At 36.3% G+C, this 19,079-nt stretch overlaps 2 protein-coding genes across 4 annotated transcripts; one reads left to right on the forward strand and one right to left on the reverse strand.

Annotated features, from left to right (window-relative positions):
• Nucleotides 1–737: 737 nt before the first annotated feature.
• On the forward strand, nucleotides 738–13,043 carry LOC100263268 (probable sodium/metabolite cotransporter BASS5, chloroplastic). 2 transcript variants are annotated; one of them, XM_059743312.1, is made up of 13 exons: nucleotides 769–1,065; nucleotides 1,192–1,239; nucleotides 1,335–1,444; nucleotides 1,571–1,725; nucleotides 2,700–2,893; nucleotides 2,974–3,226; nucleotides 3,310–3,563; nucleotides 3,644–3,726; nucleotides 4,384–4,451; nucleotides 6,797–6,875; nucleotides 7,909–7,977; nucleotides 12,327–12,504; nucleotides 12,600–13,043. In XM_059743312.1, exons 1-12 carry the CDS (start codon nucleotides 939–941, stop codon nucleotides 12,432–12,434), a joined length of 1,548 nt encoding a protein of 515 aa, XP_059599295.1. In that variant the 5' UTR covers nucleotides 769–938; the 3' UTR covers nucleotides 12,435–12,504; nucleotides 12,600–13,043. The 2 variants fall into 2 exon arrangements, with proteins under 2 accessions (XP_059599294.1, XP_059599295.1); XM_059743311.1 differs by lacking the exons at nucleotides 6,797–6,875; nucleotides 7,909–7,977; nucleotides 12,327–12,504; nucleotides 12,600–13,043 and having other exon boundaries at nucleotides 738–1,065; nucleotides 1,595–1,725; nucleotides 4,384–5,036.
• Nucleotides 13,044–14,708: 1,665 nt separating this feature from the next.
• LOC100241009 (protein LITTLE ZIPPER 1) lies at nucleotides 14,709–15,644 on the reverse strand. Of its 2 annotated transcripts, none has more exons than XM_010663373.3 (2): nucleotides 15,198–15,644; nucleotides 14,709–15,114 (listed from the first exon to the last, which is right to left on the reverse strand). In XM_010663373.3, the coding sequence occupies exons 1-2, from the start codon at nucleotides 15,275–15,277 to the stop codon at nucleotides 14,892–14,894; spliced, it is 303 nt and encodes a 100-aa protein (XP_010661675.1). In that variant the 5' UTR covers nucleotides 15,278–15,644; the 3' UTR covers nucleotides 14,709–14,891. The 2 variants fall into 2 exon arrangements, with proteins under 2 accessions (XP_010661675.1, XP_002281385.1); XM_002281349.4 differs by having other exon boundaries at nucleotides 14,709–15,111; nucleotides 15,198–15,635.
• Nucleotides 15,645–19,079: the final 3,435 nt, after the last annotated feature.

Genomic DNA, 19,079 nt, shown 5'->3' on the forward strand with positions numbered 1-19,079 from the left:
ACCCCCAATGGCTAGTTTGGTCGTTTTCCTTTATAAAAAAACTACAATCTTCATTGTTTCAAGACTTTAACCTTCCTAAACCCTTCTTCAATATATTTGAGTATTGGAAGAGTGTTTTTTAGTGTACAATTGTTGTAAAACTTGCATATCATTAGTGTACTTTTCAATCCTATTTTTTCTTCTACATTTGAGCCTAAAGTTTTATACTAAGATTTTGTGAAAATGTTTCCTATCTTCATTTGTAAATATTTGAGAAGAAAAATCTAAGTGTGTGATATCACTTAGGGATTTTATTGTTCATGGGGCATCTCTTAATGATTGTAAAGGGTTCTTGAAACCAAAACTCTAAAAAGATGGATTAGAATTATAATCCAATTGTATTACTTGAAGACTTGGTTTGAAAGCGTTAAAATAGTAGAACCTCAAGCTTGGAATTGATGTTAGAGGAAAGTGAATGTAAGCCGAGTTACGTCAAACTACTATAAAAATATTGTGTTTGTATTCTCTTTTCCTTACTCTTTTACTTTATATGCAATTATCTTAATATTGTTATATTATATATTTGCATATAATTTTGTTTTTTTCATTTTTATAATTTAAATTTACAAAAAAAGATCATCACTCTATTCACCCCTTAGGATAATTATCTTATGTCGTATTAGTCTAATTTTTTTAACAAATAATAATAATAATACCTAAAAACATAAAGTTAGGTGGGAATATTAGGAAAATAGTAGAATTGGGAAATTGAAAGGGTGCAAGAATTCGTAAATATGTTCACGGAATTATCACACCCAACACACTCTATGATAATTTTCCCTTAAATATTTCTGATGCTTTCTCTCCCCTCTTTTTATTTGATATCTTCAGAGCTCCTTTAGAACTCAAACTGCCTTCAGTTTTGACTTCATCTGAGAAATCCGTACACTTCCTCAACGATGATCCTTGGTACCCATATGCATCCGACCCGGTTTCAGATCCAACGGCCATGCGTCCCTCATTCCTCCAATGCCACCCGATATCAGCCGCTTCTTTTGCCGCCAAAATTCTCTTCCTTGTCCCCAGGTCCTGCTCCTTTCCTATTTCAGAAATACTTTTCTTGTTTTCAAAAGCAAAAATAGCTGCTTTCACTGCTTCCGTAATCATGTTGAGCTTAGCTGCTAAGACACTGCCGCTCTATTTGTTTTGCAGATCGCTATATTGTAGGGTTTCCGATTCGTACGGATTTGAATTTATCATGTATGTTTGTCGTCATTTACTCTTTTGATTTCAAAATGCAATTTGATTTCTTTCATTGTTTCAATTAATGAATTTCGTTTGTTAAAATTTTCCAGTAACAGTTGCGAGCACAAGGTTTTCACTGGCCAGATGTGTTTCCAAGAAGTTATCCGAATCGTTGGAACCGGATCAGGATCCGAGTTACGAACCCGAAGAACCATCACAGGTTATTGCTTTGCTTCTCTGCGAGATTTACAGTTGGGTTTCAAGGAGGGTGGTGGAATTTCAGTTTTTCAATTAAGTATTATATGTTCATTTATTAAATTAGGCAAATTTTAGGGCCACATGATAGTGGTTCCTTCCAAATTTGTTGCAGATGCGAGGGCAGAAGAAAGCTTCTATTACTGATATCTTGAAGGGAGCCAACGGGATTCTGCCTCATGTGGTGCTTGCTAGTACATTGGTGGCACTTATCTATCCACCTTCTTTTACTTGGTTCACAACCAGGTTGTTAAATATTCCTTACATATCCATTCCCTCCGGTGGAGGCCTCATGCTCAAATGCACACACAAAAATGGGGTCATGGCCGTAAAATGATAGTTGAGAATTTCAACATGACCTTAAGAAATCATAAAGATGATCACACATAGAATCCTACATTTTCAACGAGGTAAATATCCCAAATGCTATGATAAGAAGCAAAGAATCATTTCAAATGTTAAGCATAACGGGATCCGCAGAATGCGAGCTTTAAAATGCCTGCTTATTAGACATGTATGTTTTTGCTTGAGCTGTGTTGGACATTGGATATTTGATTGTCTATATGATCCTGAACATAGAAAAAGCCAAGACTAATCAATCCCTTTTTGGGGTTGTGAGGGATGCTCATTTTGCTATGTTTAAACTACAATTGGGGAAAGAGGGTAGGTGCTTTTATGTTTTATATCTGGAGCATGGAAAAGATATATTAGACTGCATTACCAGGTGAGGAACTTTGGTGCATCTAATGAGAGATGATTTTAAATTTGATCTTCCACTAGCCAATCCCTTGTGAGGGATGCTCATTTTGTTATGTTTAAACTACAATTTGGGAAAGAGGGTAGGTGCTTTTATGTTTTATCTTGGGAGCACGGGAAAGATATATTAGATTGCATTACCATGTAAATTTGATCTCCCACTAATCATTCCCTTTTTTGGGTTGTGAGGGATGCTCATTTTGCTATGTTTAAACTACAATTTGGGAAAGTGGGTAAGTGCTTTTATGTTTTATCTCTGGAGCATGGAAAAGATATATTAGATTGCATTACCATGTGAAGAACTTTGGTGCATCTAATGAGAAATGATTTTAAATTTGATCTCCCACTATTACATGGTCAGTTGACTTGGTTCATGTGAGACTAAATTCCTGTATGGGAATAGAATAAACTGAACTTTTGTACCAATCATATGCTCTTAATACCTGTATTTGAATCATTTCCAGGTATTATGCTCCTGCATTAGGATTTCTAATGTTTGCAGTTGGGGTTAATTCAAGTGAAAAGGATTTTCTTGAAGCATTCAATAGACCAATGGCTATATTTGCTGGTTATGTTGGCCAATTTGTTGTGAAGCCTCTCCTGGGATATTTGTTTGGTACAATTGCAGTAACAATTTTTGGTCTCCCAACTGCTATAGGTAAGGAGTGTAGTTTTTACCTTTTATACACCAAAAAGGAATCTTAAACCATTTATTCACCCTGGGGATCCTTGAATCAGGTGCTGGAATCATGTTGACTTCTTGTGTTAGTGGAGCCCAGCTCTCAAATTATGCTACTTTTCTAACAGACCCGCCAATGGCCCCTCTAAGCATAGTTATGACATCATTATCCACAGCAACGGCAGTTTTTGTCACACCAATTCTGTCACTGTTGCTTATTGGAAAGAGATTGCCTGTTGATGTAAAAGGAATGGTGTCCAGTATTTCGCAGATTGTAGTTGCACCCATTGCTGCAGGCTTGCTTTTAAATAGGTGGTGTCCCAATTTCAGATAATCTTTTTGGCATGAAATCTCAATGAGAAGTTCTAACTGTCTGATATTGTTTGTTTCCACAGGTTCCTTCCCCGAATTTGTAATGCTATTCGGCCATTTCTGCCTCCACTATCAGTACTTGTGACAGCTTGTTGTGTTGGATCACCGCTTGCTATTAATGTAGAATCTGTTTTGTCCCCTTTCGGTGTAACTGTTTCAATGCTCATTATTGCATTTCACTTCACGGCTTTTGTCGCTGGTTATGGCCTCTCTGGCCTTGTTTTCCATGAGGCACCTGATGTAAAAGCACTCCAAAGGACACTATCATTTGAGACAGGTTACATACTTCTCCCATGTCATCAATATAATATCTGAAAAATATGTATGAGAACTAATTGAGTTGCTGCCCTTTTCCAGGGATGCAAAGTAGTCTTCTGGCTCTTGCACTTGCAAATAGGTTTTTCCAAGATTCACTTGTGGGAGTGCCTCCAGCAATCTCTGTAAGTCTATAATGTGTCATATACCAATAAGTCCTCCTTAAAATCACCCCTTCTAATGGAAATGAATATGCACATACATCCTAAGCAAAACAAGCCTCATATTCTAAAGTTGACTTTCTGAAAGCTCATAATATCCTATTGAAAATGAGACACTGAAGTCTCAACACCTTGGATTGAATTATGAAAAATGTTTTTTCTTTGTAGTTTGAAAACAGCAGTGATATTGTTCAAGACAAGGATGATGATAGGCCGCTATGGAATAAAAATAACGGAAGTCAAGTTTTGGTCACAAACATAGCACAATGATAAATAGGGATCTTGTAGCCAACTCCAAATAGTTGGGATTGCTTGTTGAGTATCAATTTTTCTTCGATGTGCATAAGGTCACTCATTTTCAGAAAAGCATCCTGGATTTAGAAGGCAGAAATAAATAAATTTACTGTCGAAATTAGCATATGAAATTATATGATATTGTAAGAGCTTTCTTCATTATTTGACCTCATACTACTACTACAACTACTATTACGTGAATAAAATAGTGGACATGATATGGCCTCTTTCTCCATGTCTGTATGAAATCAAGTTAACTGGTTTTTCACAACCTTATTTATAAAATTGGAAGTACTAAAATAAAACCACTATTGCGCTGATTTTCAGGTTGTAATCATGTCTTTGATGGGATTTGCACTTGTCATGGTGTGGGCTAAGAGAAAAGAACCAGAAGCGTGAGAAACAACATATATTTTTCCTTTTAATAAGTGGGTGGTTTTTCTCATCCATTGTCTGAGGTTACACAGTGATCAGGAAAATTTTGAGGGAAATATGGTTCTTGGCAACTTCATAAAAAGAATGAAGAATCTGGAATGGTCTTGAAAATTTGTAGGCAATGGTAACGGCTGTGCCAATCTTCCTTATAGAAGGGACAGTGTTGTGACTTCCACTTACAAAGAGATCATACTAATACCTCATTCTCTCAGAAAAGTTATTGCCACTGACACGTGAGCTCAAGAATTCTCTCCTTGGAATTGGTTTTATCTCATGGACAGTGTAGAAGATGTGGGGAGAAAGGATGGGTTATTCTGCACTTTTTAAGGTACATCCAGACCTTCATCTATTTTGTATAGTCGTTGCTTTTTTGCCCATTCATCCCTTTTTATATGTTCTGTTCCCAAGATACATTGGGGAGCAGTGGCTCCTCTTGTGATTAGAAGTGGAAGACACACTGTTGAGGTTCCATTGATGTAAGCATTGATATTTATTGTCTAGGAACTCTTTCTGAATGTCAATAAGCTTACAGAACTCTTGATTCACATGCTAAGGTGCTTTGAAATTGGAGGTTGAAAGCCTTTTCCTTTCCTTCTAGTCTTTTGGTTTGAAATGTGAAGTGGCTAGGACATTTCTCAGAGTTGTGCTACAACTTGAAAGCACTTTTGTAATTGATGCTGCTGTCTTTGGGGATTTTGGGAAAAAAAAAATACTGTAAGTTCAGAAAATATTTTTTAAATATAACAAGAGATTAAAATTAAAATTATATTTTCAGAAGACAACTTTCCTATTATGTTAGTTCAAACAAGTTCATAAAGTGTCATTTTGGAGTTTAGATGTCCTCCTTGGAGTTACAAATCCAGTTGATAGAACAAGTGCCTTTCTCGAAGATGGGGCTTCCAACGGAAAAAAAAAAAAAAAAAGGGAATAATTCAAGTTTGTTTAGGGATTTTTTTGAAAACAATGTTTAGGAATTTAAAAAATGTATATATATTTTTTGTTTTTAAAAAGGGAAATTTGGTTTTCATAATTGATTTTTGATAATTTTTTTTCCTTTTTTTTATAACAAAAAACAGTTTTTTGAGCATGTTTAGTAATTTTTTTTGATAAAAAAAAATAGTTTTTTAAAAATTTGTTATATTTGATAATTTTGTATTGCTAAAAAACAGTTTTTTTATGAAATTGTTATAAAAATAGGATATTTTTTATAATATATTTTAACTATTTTCACTTGCTTTCCGACATTATTCAAAAAATATAATTATACAAATAAAGAAATAGATGAAAAATAAAACATTATTGCTCAAATTTATTTATTTTTTAAATCAGGAATATAGGATATATGTCAAGAAAATTCCAAGTTCAAAAGTATTAAAAATTGTTTTTAAAAGTTATTCTCAAAAATAATTTTTTGAGAATTATTTTGAAAGGACTCCCAGAAGCCCAACATTTGTGAGGCTTGATCAAGCCCAAACCTAAGGGCCCAATCCGATCAGATTAAAGAGAGTAGCCCTTCACTTGAAGCACGATCAATGCACATATCATTTGAGGGCGTCACGTGGCAAGATCGAGCTCGGTTCTAGAACTGAACATTATCTTGATGAATTTGCTTTACTTCATCAATATATGGATATTATGTATATGTGTATCTTTTTTTTCATTTGTTTTTACAGAAATGTCCTTAACATATAAGAAAATTCTCAAACAATGCCCCTTCCACCCAGCTTGAAATCCCTGTGACTCGGTGAAAGACATCTTCAGAGCCCGACAATGTCAACGGCAACCTTGTTATGTTATCCAAGGATTTTGTCCCCTTCACCTTCATTGGTCCGCACATCGCCTTCTCTTCGGACCCAGTCTATGAAACCTCCAATGTCTCCAATCCTGCTGAACCAGAAAGTCATGGCTTCACTATTCGGAGCGGGGCTTGCCCTAACCCTAGTGGGACCCGCCTCTGCTGCAGAGTTACCATTGCTGACTACGCCTCTTCAATTCAGTGAGCCCGCAAATGCTCTATCATTGCCCACGTGGGCCATTCACGTCTCCAGCGTCGTAGAATGGTGATTAGATTCTCTCTAATTTTGTTCTTGTTATTTTCTTGCCTTTTGTTTGGTTGCTGAGCAAAATGAGGGAAACGGAAGTCCTTTTTGGTCTTTGAAAGAAAACAAAAACAGTATGAAGAGCTTTAATTTAATTTTTTTTTCTTTTTCGTGTACTTATGATTATCAATGACGTTGTAATTCCCCTAATTTCTCGTTGTACTTCCCCTAATTGTTTGAATGATAAATTGTTTTCTTTTCAAAAGGATTATAGCTATGATTTTGGTGTGGAAATATGGGGAGCAACCTGGATTTGAATCTTGGAAGGGTCTCTCTTGGGGTATGGTGAGTGATGCTTCTCAGACTTGAAATTTTAACTATATTTACAGGTTTTAGTAGCTTCTCTGATCTTAATTGATGTTTGTGAGATAAGTTATCTCCACCATGAAATTCTATGTTATGTTAATGATTGTCACAAGGTGTTAGTGAGAACCATTACATATTCATTGATGACTTATCTAAGACACCACATGATCATGCACGACAGAGCCTCTTTTATTTTCTTGAAGTACATCTTCTGAGACGTGCCCATGGTCATGGATTAGGGTAAATATTATAACTTTATTGTTCCTCTTGGTTTGCTAAGGCACAACTTCAAAAAAAAATTTTCCCTGAATCGGTGTCATTATCAATAAAAAATGTAGTGATTAGTAAACATTAAGCATCTAAAAAGCTACAGTGAAGTATGTAAATGTTCTTGAAAAATGATCGCTGTATAATGGAACAAAATCATTCTAATTCCTGCTTTAAACAAAGTATACACATTTCAAGCGACATGTAAAAGCCAGTGAAATAATTTTGATCCCATTTGAAGTTTAAGTTGCTCCTTCATTTATTATTTATGCAAGCTTCTTTCTCTTTTGAGCAGTAATATGGCACAAGGCAACATGAGCACATAGAGAATGCCATTTACAGTTGAGTTTTTTAAGTTTACGATGGTTTGTGATTTTAACGTTTTCAGTGAATCAGTGGTGGACAAAAGTTACTAGGCTTTATAGATGAAAGAAAGAAAGACTATTACAGACTAAAGGCTTGAAAATTTTGGAGTTACAAGAATATTTTGCTTGAATTGTTAACAACGATTTAAGGTTTGGATGGGTTTATGGAAAAAGGAGGGAGTATTATTTGGCCTATGAAATTGGGAGGTTTGAAAGATATAAGGAAACGAAGCTTGTGGTTCAAAGTAAGAATAACAGTGGGGAAAATCAGTAGAAGAAGAGAATAAGAGCATTAATGCTTATATTCTTTTTGAACAGAGGGATGCAGGTATTATGAGAGCTTATCTTTTATCCTAGCCTAATTGTATTGCTTGGTTCAGGTACCCCTGCTTGGTGGAGCATTCTGTGCATGCACATGGCATTTCTTTTATAACTCTGAGTCTCTTGAGGTAAGAAAATTCCTATGCTTTGAAGGGGCATTTGGTTAATACAAATGAATGGGCATTTAAACATTTTAATATTGAATTTGATAATTAGCTAGCATAGGCATTTAAACATTTAAATATTAAATTTGATTAATCATAACATTGTTATTTTTATTTCCCTCATCAGCATATATATTAGGAAGTTTAGTATTACTGAGACTACTAAACATATGAGAATGGCATATGAAGGAGACTCATTTGATGAAATGAAAACATAAATACTCAAGATACATGTATTGTCATTGTCTTATATCAACTAACAAATCATCATTTTCCTGACCTCATAAAATTCCTATTAAAAAGAAACCCTACTGAAGTAAAAAAATAAAAATAAAATAGAATTAGTAAGTAAACATTGGACCAAAAAAAATTAGAGAAGAGTTGGTTATACTTTCTATCAAGGAGGAAGCAAAAAAAGTGAGGATGTTTAGTAAATTTGACTATTATTGAACGACTGGCAGTCTCTTAATACAGATGTTGGCACATGTTGATTGGTGGAAGCTATGTGCTTTGAACAGTGTGGTTAATACAGTTGAAGAGAAGTCAAATCCATGCTTCCTATTTTCTACCCTAGACTTCCAAGTTTTCACATTTAGCTTGCAAACTAACAGGGCAGCCTATGTTGCATGGGTTAGCGTATGGATGTCAGTTGTGGATGTATGTCTAGATGTTTGATCCTTCATACCTCCAAATTTTGGGAGACAGGAGACTTGACTAAAAAGAACCTATAGATGCTTAGATATGACACAATAAAAGAAAAAGAATATCAGATATGAATCAATTAAAAGCAAAAATATAGCAAAGACATCTTTTTTTTTTTTTTTGATACGTAAATCGAAATATATTAAGCAAAAAAGGCCAATAGCCACACAGTATACAGGAGATATACAAGGCGACTATAACCTCTCAACAAAAAAACAAAAGAGACCAAGAAGACCTCACCCCCCCTAGGTGGATGCTAGCCACTCTAAAAAACCTAGAAGGGATATAGAATCCTCTCCAATATCCAATCTAGACCAGCCCCACAAGTTACAAACAAAAAAATTCTTTAACTTCTGAATATGTAGCTCACCCCCCTTAAAGGCTAATCTATTCCTTTCTTTCCAAACCGTCCAAAAAATACATAACGGGATGGATTTCCAAATTTTTTTCCTTTTTTTCCCCACAAAAGAACCTCTCCAGCTCAATAGGACCTCCTTTACAGTTTCTGGAAAGACCCACTTTACACCTACAAGCCCAAGGACTAATTCCCAAAGGGCTCTAACCACTGTACAGTGAATAAGGATATGATTTACAGATTCTTCTGCACAACCACACAAAAAACAGCAATTCGGGAGATGCCATCCTCTTCTTTGGAGTCTATCAAGCGTTAACACCTTCTCCCACGATGCCTCCCACGCAAAGAAAGCGACTTTGGTAGGAACACTATTCACCCAAATGCTTTTTTCCGGGAAAACAATGTCACTGGGATTGACTAAACCACTGTACGCCATCTTGACTTTATATCTACCGCTTTTTCCTCCCTTCCAAGAGATTGAATCTTCCTCCAAAGCCGGCCTAAGCCCTCTCAACTTAAGGAGCAGATCTCCTACCATGCCCACCTCCCAGTCATTAAAATTCCTCAAGAATCTTAGATTCCAACCTCCTTGATCAGAATTCTGGTCCCACATCTCCTCCACCGTAGCATTCCTGTCAACCGCCAAGGCAAAGAGGTGCGGGAAAGATTGAGACAACGCTGTACCCGCACACCACACATCAGTCCAGAATCTGATCTTATTGCCCTTCCCCACCCTAAGCTCTAGGCTGTCCCAGCACCATTCATTTTCCTTCATAATCTCCTTCCACACCCCTACTCCAAACGCCCCATTAGGTTTTTTAGACCTCCACCCGTATTCTTCTTGCCCATACTTTGCCCAAATCACCTGCTTCCATAGGTTCTCTCTTTCACATGCGTATCTCCATATCCATTTACCAAGCAAAGCTTTGTTCATAAGGCCCAGCCTTCTCAAACCCAGCCCACCCCTCCCTTTGTCCCCACACACTATCTCCCATTTCACCAAGTGTGCTTTCCTCTCCATATTTCCCCCTCCCCATAGGAAGTCTCTTTGTAATTTTTCTAGCCTTCTAACAACTATATTGGGCATCCGGAATAGAGACATTTGGTAAATGGGTATGCTGGCCATGGTGCTTTTAATCAGAGTGATTCTCCCACCTTTGGAGATGTATTGCCTTTTCCATAACGCGAGTCTTCTCCTCACTCTTTCTTCCACCCCGTCCCACATCGAAGAGGCCCTATTAGGAGCCCCTAAAGGTAGGCCCAAGTACTGGGATGGCAAAGATCCCACACGACACCCTACCTCCGCTGCCAGCTCCTCAATATCATCCACCTCACCCACCGGGATGATTTCACTTTTGCTCAAATTAATCTTTAACCCCGAAGCAGCTTCAAACCAGAAGAGAACCCAACTTAAGTGACTCAGGTGCTCTTTGTTGGCCTCACAGAAAATAATTGTATCATCAGCAAAAAATAAATGAGAAATGTTCAAAGCACTCTCTCCGCCTTCCCGAATGCTACACCCTGATAGGAAACCCCCTTCCACAGCTCTCCTCAGAAGGATACCCAACACTTCCATGCCCATGACGAAGAGGTAAGGAGATAGAGGATCTCCTTGGCGGAGCCCCTTAGTACTCGGAAAGAAACCAGCAGGAACCCCATTCACTAAGACAGAGAATCTTGCTGTAGATATACAACTCCACATCCAACCCAACCATTTTTGCCCAAAGCCCATTTTTTGAAGAACTTTCATTAAGAACTGCCAATTCAAGCTGTCATAGGCTTTCTCAATGTCCAATTTGCAAATGACCCCCTTCTCTTTTCTTTTTTGCCACGAGTCTATCACCTCATTTGCAATTAGGGAGGCATCAAGAATCTGTCTACCCATCACAAAGGCATTTTGAGCAGGGGAGACCAATTTCCCAATCACTTTTTTCAGCCTATTAGCCAGTACTTTAGCCAACAATTTATACAACCCCCCCAAGAGACTAATAGGTCTAAAATCCCCAATATTTTCAGCCCCACCTTTCTTAGGAATCAGGACCAAGAATGTATTATTTCTTATTTTTAATATAGCAAAGACATCTTTAATAAAAATTCCCCCTTTTTTCTTTCTTATCTTTTATCTTTTCACTAAACTCTCTTTCTTCAATATAACTCTCTGTTAAGGAGCCCTTGAGGCTTGGCTCAAGTGGTAAAAGGGATGGGAAGGGTTTGTGGGAGGTTCTAGGTTCAAGTCCCAATGGGGACAAAATTTACCTATCACAAAAAAAAAAAAAAACAAAAAAAAAAAACTCTGTTAAGGAAGTTGAAAGAAAAAAAAGAAATCACGTAAATTCAAACGGCCATATTCAAAGCAAAATAAGACTATTTGACAAGGACCCCACACTAATACCTATGTTGTGTCCAAATGGCTATGCTGGATAAAGTTGAAGAGTCCAAATGTCATAAAGGGCAACAATAGCTTTAATGTAGAAATGGTTGTGGTTTCATTACATGGATTCACAAAATTCATAGGTGGCAAAGGAATCTCTGTCAGGTTGGTTCCAGTTATGCAATGGAAAATGTGTTCTGTCTCGTTTGATTTACGTTTAAGGAACATCATTCTCTAATTGGGGTGGAGTTCACTGTTCATAATGACTTGGGAATAGTTTGTATTTTCTCATGATTAATCCAACTGACCCATATTTGAATGGGTTTGAACTAAGACCGCCGCAGGCTGGATCAGGAATGACCACCCTAGCCAATAGATGTGAGTTTTTTCCTGAGGTGGATAGACATGCACATGCTTATGTACAAATGCTAGCACTTTCTGGGACCTCCTCAATCCATTCCATTCAGGTTACAGTGATGGTGTTCTCTATCTAGGATTATCAATCACATCTTTCACCGTAGCCCTGGGGCTGTGTCTGGATCCCCTATGAGTGAAATCTGAGGGACTAGTTCCTATGGAGATTCCCCTCAATAGGTATGAGTTTTTTCCCTAAGGTGGATAGACATGCACATGTTTATGTACATGTGTTAGCTCTTTCTGGGACCTCCTCGATTCAGGTTACAGTGACGGTACATTCTAATCCGTTCTTTTAGATTGCCATAATTCCATCAACAAATAAATACTTCATGATTAGACTTGTAGCTCGTCAGACTGATCAACAGGTCATCCCAAGTTTTTGTCCTCTCATCTTAGCTTTTATTGAGAGAATTGGGTTTTAAGTTGGATAACATCCGAAATGACTTAGCATTTCTCTATGAGTCATAGGTATTGGTGGCTCTTCAAGCAGCATTAACGGTTCTGGGTAATGCCACAATGTGTATTGCTGCATTCCGCATATACCAGTCATCACAGGAACGTTCCAAGAATCTGTAAAGCTTCTGTATACGCATTTTGTATATACGTATGAATGGATCTCCTCCCCTGTTTTCTGCCTTTCAGACAGGTAAAACCATTCTTATTCTTTGCTACAGCTTAGTGTGTCTTATAATAAAAGGACTGAGGATTGTAAAATTACTAATGGCAGTTAACCTCTTGCAGGAAACAGGAGATGGGAACCAAGCTGGAAGCTTCCTCGTTTATGATGACAGAAGGATTTTCTAGAAACACTTGCATGTATGAACAGGAGGTTGTTTTTCTGTCTTAGGGTTGTTAGAGGATGGTTCAAAGGTGACAGACAAAAGTCAGCAAGCCTGAGCTATATCTATAAGCAAGGAATACTCCTCCGTCCTGTGTCTGCTTTGTCAAATAACGCGGATTGACCTTAAGCCTCTCTAGTTGCACCGATATGCAATATTTCCTTTTCAAAGTTTTGGATTCATCATCATATTTGCCGCATCTGTAGACTTTCTGGCTCCTGTTACTTGCTCTTCTTTAGAAACTCATGTAAAACTATAATCCTCTTATGACTAAGAAGAAATGGTTGTACCTGTTCAAAGTTCAAACCCGTTTGGTATGAAACATCCCTCTACTTTCTTCTAAGGATGTGAATCTTGTGTTGCCGGTCTTCTATAAACTGCCATCATGAGGATTTTGACATAGAAGGAATATCAACTAAGAACAGGAGGGAGAAAGACAACTCTGCACTGGATGTTTCAAATGGCTATTTTGAGACGAGGTTGTCAAAACACTTTTAATGAATGGGAAAAGAAAAAGGAATAGAATTCAACATTTGTGGGCAACTCTTAAGTCTCGTGAACATCTTCTATTTCTAATTTTGTTTTCTTTTGGCGGGTTTCAGTTACAATTTGTTGCTCAAATGAGACTGAATGATGAGAATGAAAAATTTATTTCATTTTTTCATCCATTTATATGCATGAATGAAACCAAAATCAATTCGTCACCCATTTTTATTCTTATTTCTATTAATTTAAATGTCCTAAAAGTAGGTGATGGGATATGGTTTAATATTGGAAATCTCAAAAGTGGACTCTCTAATCTAATTTTTCATATGAATCCAAGGTGATGAAAGATGGGCATTTGAAGGAAGGTCAAAGCATTGGCCCATTTGGAAGCGCCCTTCATGGTTGCTACCATACTTTTCATGGCCGAAAGGGTTGATATTGAGCGACATTCAAGTGGTATAATGACGCTAAGAGGTTAGTTATTGAGTCTTTTGACCCTCTCTGTACCTTTTAAACCCTTCATGCCATACCCCATATTAAAATTGGCCCCTATCATTTTTATAATGCTTGTTGAATTTGCCATCTACGCATTGATTTTCGCATAAATTCCTGTGAATAGACATCAATGTTTTGATTTAGGATGTGGGTTGGTTATATTTTTTTGCAACAGTTTTGCAAAATTGATTTTTAGAAAATAAGAACATAAAATTTATTTTATTATTCAACAAATTGATCAAAGCCTAAGAGTGCGTTTGATAATAGTTTTAAGAAGTGTTTTTGATCTTTTTAATACTAAAATGATAAATATTTTCAAGTGCTAGAAAGACTAGAAATACCTCCTAAAATCACGACCAAACGCACTCCAAAACAAGTTTTAAACTGTTTTCTAGTCTTCCTGCTTTATTTTTAGCCCAAATACGACAAACATCTCTGTTCTTCTCCTGTGACCTGGACTCAAGGCGGCAGCGTTGAATTTAAGAACACGTGATTTGGATTCGTGATCAAAGATAACATCTCTCTTCATCTCCTGTCTCTAGAGTGATCTGGATTCATGATCACGTGCCTGGAATCAGTGACCATCTAAATAGTATGAAAGAAGAAGATTAAGTACCCAAGAATAGATCTAATCAACATTTCAATCATTAAATACTGGTATTATCTTTCCACACCAAGCTTTACATATACGCATATGTCAAAATCAATTCCCTCATGTTTTGGCTGTCATTGCTTCTCTGAGTTATCTAGAAATACATGTTTTTGTTTTTCTAGATGTATCAATCTGCATGTATGTATGTCACCGCTAAAAGACTATCAACAGTACTCTCCTACTAAATTAATTGCCCTTCAAACACTCTTATCTTAAAGTCAATGTTGTGTACTTAATCTGATATTAATCCTCAAGATTGCATTATACTGTAATATGTGTACATATTCCTCTGTAATATCCTATAAATGGATAGGTGGAGGCCACCCGCTTGTTAGTTGTGACATCACTGATGAATTAAATGCAATGAACCCACTGATAGAATTAAAACAAACTTCATTTCAACTGTCTGAAATCAAGAACTCTAGCGAGGAATACAAGGACTAATGAAAATATAGTTAATTATAAGATGAAAATTTTATCATTTATCATGGAAGATAAAGAGTAACATATGATCCTAGGGAGAGAGATTTAAAGGGAGGGTTGGTTTTCTTCTCTTTTATGTCACTGTTTGTTAAGAACAAGAAAGAGGGTGGTGGAGAAGCGGTTGAAATGAGGGAATTTGGTCTGAAACTCAGACATCAAAGCTAGATTCTCTTGGTGGAGAAGGGTAGCCTTCTTCCTCAGTTTCTCATTCTCTTCCATGATATTCCTATTCTCCAAATACAGCTTCAAGTTCTTCAGTTCCATATCCTTCTCAACCTGTACTTCACATCTTCTCCTCCTGCTGACATGGGTTCCATGCATTAGAACTAATCACAACTGCATGGAGACACCAAAACAAAACACAAGCTAGACATATATATGTACCTGGTAAGCCTGTGAACTTGAACCTTAGATCTCTTGGTTCGAGGTCGAGATGGGATCCACTCTGCAGTGCTCATACACATTCTTCTATGGTTTCCTTTGAAAGATGAAGAATAGTTAAAGAGTAGGAGGAGGAAATAGGAAGTGAGTTCTTGAAATGAATGAGTTGAAGTTGAGAGACGAGAGTAGTGGATTGCTATCTCTGCTATCTCATATTAATAAGTGATCTAGCGTACATATACTGGTGGGTATACATGCAATTTAGAAAGAGGTAGAGACTAGTTTTTTCCATGGTAATGATGGCAGGTGGACTCATGATTACAAAGGGGGGCAGAGCCCTCATGTTGGTGGATGAGTTAAAAGCCTTAGAAGATGGAAGTCATGGGTCTATTTATCTCTATCTTCTTATTGTGCTTCCTCTCTTGCTTTCATTCAACAAAAAGTGGGGGGAGGCTTCTGTGGGGGAACAAGATTTAGTGTTTCAGCAAGCAATATATGAGACCAGTTACCTTCGGTGTAGTGGGGTTATTTTGGCCATTGTCGAATAACAGCCGCCACTATATGACTTCCCTTCTTTGCTTGCTATTTGAACCTTCAAACCGCCCCACGCGCTGCTCTATAACATTTAAGTCATGAGGAGGAATTAGTCAGCACATTAGGCATATACACGCGATGCTCATTACTTCATCCTGTGCTCTCTCATCACATTGCTGTCATCCATATTTTGACACAAGTCACGGATGTAATAGTATTGTTATATACTTTGGACCATTGAGAATTGAATTGAAAGACTTTCATCTGAAAGATATGGCACTGAAAAGCCATCATTGGATATCAAATAGTTAATTAATTTGAATTTTCAGGCACTTTGTTGTTAACTACAGATTAAAGGGCGTTTAATTTGCAGGATGAAGGTGAGTGATGGCGCGTGGGGATGGCAGCACATGGAAGGGCTTAACGAACAACTGAGCTTCATGACATCATAGAGGCTCCGGGGACCCCATATGACTGTAGTAAGTTGCCCATCTCTCTGAGCTTTTAGCTGTGTGGTCCATTTGAAATGGGGGGGCTGGCATCTTCATACTATCATGCCTCTCTTGCTCTCCACCTTTTCATCCATTTCTCATTATACTTGGTTTGAACACAAAAATCTTAGAGTCAAATGTTGTATTGAGGGCCTGTAAACCCCGGCTCATCTTCTTTAATTCTCTCTGCATTTGATGGCAGATGATGGTCTCAATGACCAGATATGTATGTGTGTGTAATATGCCTGGATGCATGTGTAGACAAGTTCATCCATGATGTGTGTGTCTGTCCTACTTTATGTCATCAGTTTTCCTTTTTCCTTTACAACTCTTACGTATGAAACAGACCACCTTGTCGTATTTCTCAATTTGAGTATATCCTTTCCATATTTATATATCATATGCCAAGGATCATTGTCAAAGTTAAAGAAAAAAAAAATGAAAATTTGGTTGATGCATTGGATTAGTTACCTAAAGCTATGTATTTTTCAGTCTTCTCAACAACTGTTTCCCTGCATCAGTCTTCTCCTACCAACCTCCCTATTAATTAAACTCATAATCACAAACTCTACGGTAGTCAAGAGGGTCTTGCTCCTATCTCTTTTGTCATCTCCCCTACCTACTCCCAATCTATGAATTGAAGTATCGAACCCCATGATCGTCCACTCTTCAATGGTCAATGATCACAGTGAAAATTCATTCCAGAGTCACCATCATAGGGTTCTAGAAAAATTAACACTAGGTGCTTAAAAAAAAAAAAAAAAAAGGAGAGACACAGTTCACTACAAACCAAAATCCGACTGTGTCTTTGTGATTGATTCAGTTGAAAAACATATTAAAAACATTATTCTCTCTGGGTATATACCAAATCATAATTATGCCATTTATGTGATTTTAAGACTTAAGAAACAATATTCATAATAAGTTAATGACTAACTCGTATATTAATCGTGTGAAAATGCTTATATATTAAAAAAAAACAAAAAATAAAATGTAGACACAATGATTCATAGAAGCCTGATGGAGCTTAGAGACAAGTTGAAAAATCTTGAACACAAACAAATTTGTGAGGCATGTGAGAGTGTACCCACTTGTTAAAGTATACGTATATAGCACTGTGAACATGTGTGCCGTAAAATTCTAACAATAATCATGCCTATTTTGAATAGACGAGAAATGTAGCGGCATTAATATGAAAGAGGAGGAGAGCCACTCAAGCCACTCGAGCCACGCACAAGCTTCCCTTATTATTCCTCCTTTTACTACTGCTACTACTCCAATCCAATTTTCCAAATATGAATACATGTGAGTGAATGAGAGAAGGGGGCAGGTACTGGGGATGGTAGTCAACGTTGAAATGAGTCTCTTTTTTCTGTTGATCGTCTTCTCCCACCTTCAAGTGTTGAGAGATTAATGGGGGTGGGGTGGGGGGTGGTCTTGGAATTGTACACCATTTAGACGTAGCTTCACATGCACCAATCATGACGACTATATGCATTAATCCCAGGAATGGGTCCACTCCCCACATCACCATCCCATTCACGTATCCATCCAATTGGGTGCAGTGCAATTGATTGCACTTGAAGTTTTTTGGTACACACTCTCATCATTAGTATCATCACCTATCCTCCCATTATCATCATCTTCGCTACTATATCACCATCCCATTTTTCATATTTGTAATGTAATGCAATCAACCATTTCAGATTTTTCAACTCGTAAATTATGGGATGTATGGTGTTTTTGTTCGGATTGTACCTGTTCAAAGCCTGTCGACATTTTATTTTATTATCAAAATATTTTTTATAAACTTTTGTGTGTATCATACATTATTCCTCATATATATGTCCATGGTTTCCCTTCTAAACTAAAAATTAGTTTCAATCTTCATGGATTGAGGTGGACTTGACTCAATCATAAGGGTGGTTGAGTTCAAGACTTATGCACTAACAATTGTTATTGAGTGTATATTGTATTTGACTCGTGGGTTCATTGATTTTAATAAGGAGTTCATGTAGAAAATATATTTTTGATTGATAATGTATTGTCACAAAAATTTGAGTTTAATCATTTCATTCAAAGAAAATGATCTTTGAAATCTTTTTCTATCATTATAAAGGGATGTGTTTGATCATAAGGACTTGTGTGTCTTTTTAGTGAGTCATCATATATAGATGGGCCAAGGATCCCAAAAAGAGTTTAGATGGTAAGTTAATAAGTTCAACCATCTTTTAATTTCTTGAACAGATGATTATTGTAGAGGGGCCGACTACAATTTACAAGCCATTTAACAAGTTTTACGTTCATAATTTAATATTACAATTTAAAATTAAAAATAAATTTATATATTAAGTTAAAATAATTAACTTATTTTAAATCTTAAATCTCTTTTATCGTATTTGTCTACTACATCTGATGAAAATTTATTGTGTATCAATACTTTGCATTTACCACTCACATCTTATCATCAATATTTCATAGTTATTTTATGTGATTATAATATTTTTTTTAAATGAATATTTAATGTATAAATTTATTCCTTAGCATTAATAAATATAAATATTAGTTAAATGTATTAATTTTATAATTTAAAAATGTAAGTTAATTTTATGAAACAATTTTATCGTTAAAAAATAAAAATCAATTAAAAAATTTCAAGTCAAATAATTTAACTTAAATTCAACTTAAATAATTAAATAATAATAAATATTACATATATCAAATATCTTCCAAATTACACTTCCAATACCTATTTTTTTTTTAAATGTATAAAAACTTGTTTTTATTTTAACTATTAATTTATATATTAGATTATGTTTGATTCCTGAAAAATTTAAGGGAAAATGTGAAGAAAATAAAG

Source organism: Vitis vinifera, chromosome 2, assembly GCF_030704535.1.
Source record: "Vitis vinifera cultivar Pinot Noir 40024 chromosome 2, ASM3070453v1".
NCBI lineage: Eukaryota > Viridiplantae > Streptophyta > Magnoliopsida > Vitales > Vitaceae > Vitis > Vitis vinifera.

Bases quoted from the DNA above. Each gene is read 5' to 3' on its own strand.
- LOC100263268 (XM_059743312.1), top strand. From the start codon at position 939: ATGATCCTTGGTACCCATATGCATCCGACCCGGTTTCAGATCCAACGG. The intron at 1,726-2,699 runs GTTGTTAAATAT...AATCATTTCCAG, and splicing joins TTTACTTGGTTCACAACCAG to GTATTATGCTCCTGCATTAG. The intron at 6,876-7,908 runs GTGAGTGATGCT...TGCTTGGTTCAG, and splicing joins AGGGTCTCTCTTGGGGTATG to GTACCCCTGCTTGGTGGAGC.
- LOC100241009 (XM_010663373.3), bottom strand. From the start codon at position 15,277: ATGTGTATGAGCACTGCAGAGTGGATCCCATCTCGACCTCGAACCAAG. The intron at 15,115-15,197 runs GTACATATATAT...AACCCATGTCAG, and splicing joins CAAGTTCACAGGCTTACCAG to CAGGAGGAGAAGATGTGAAG.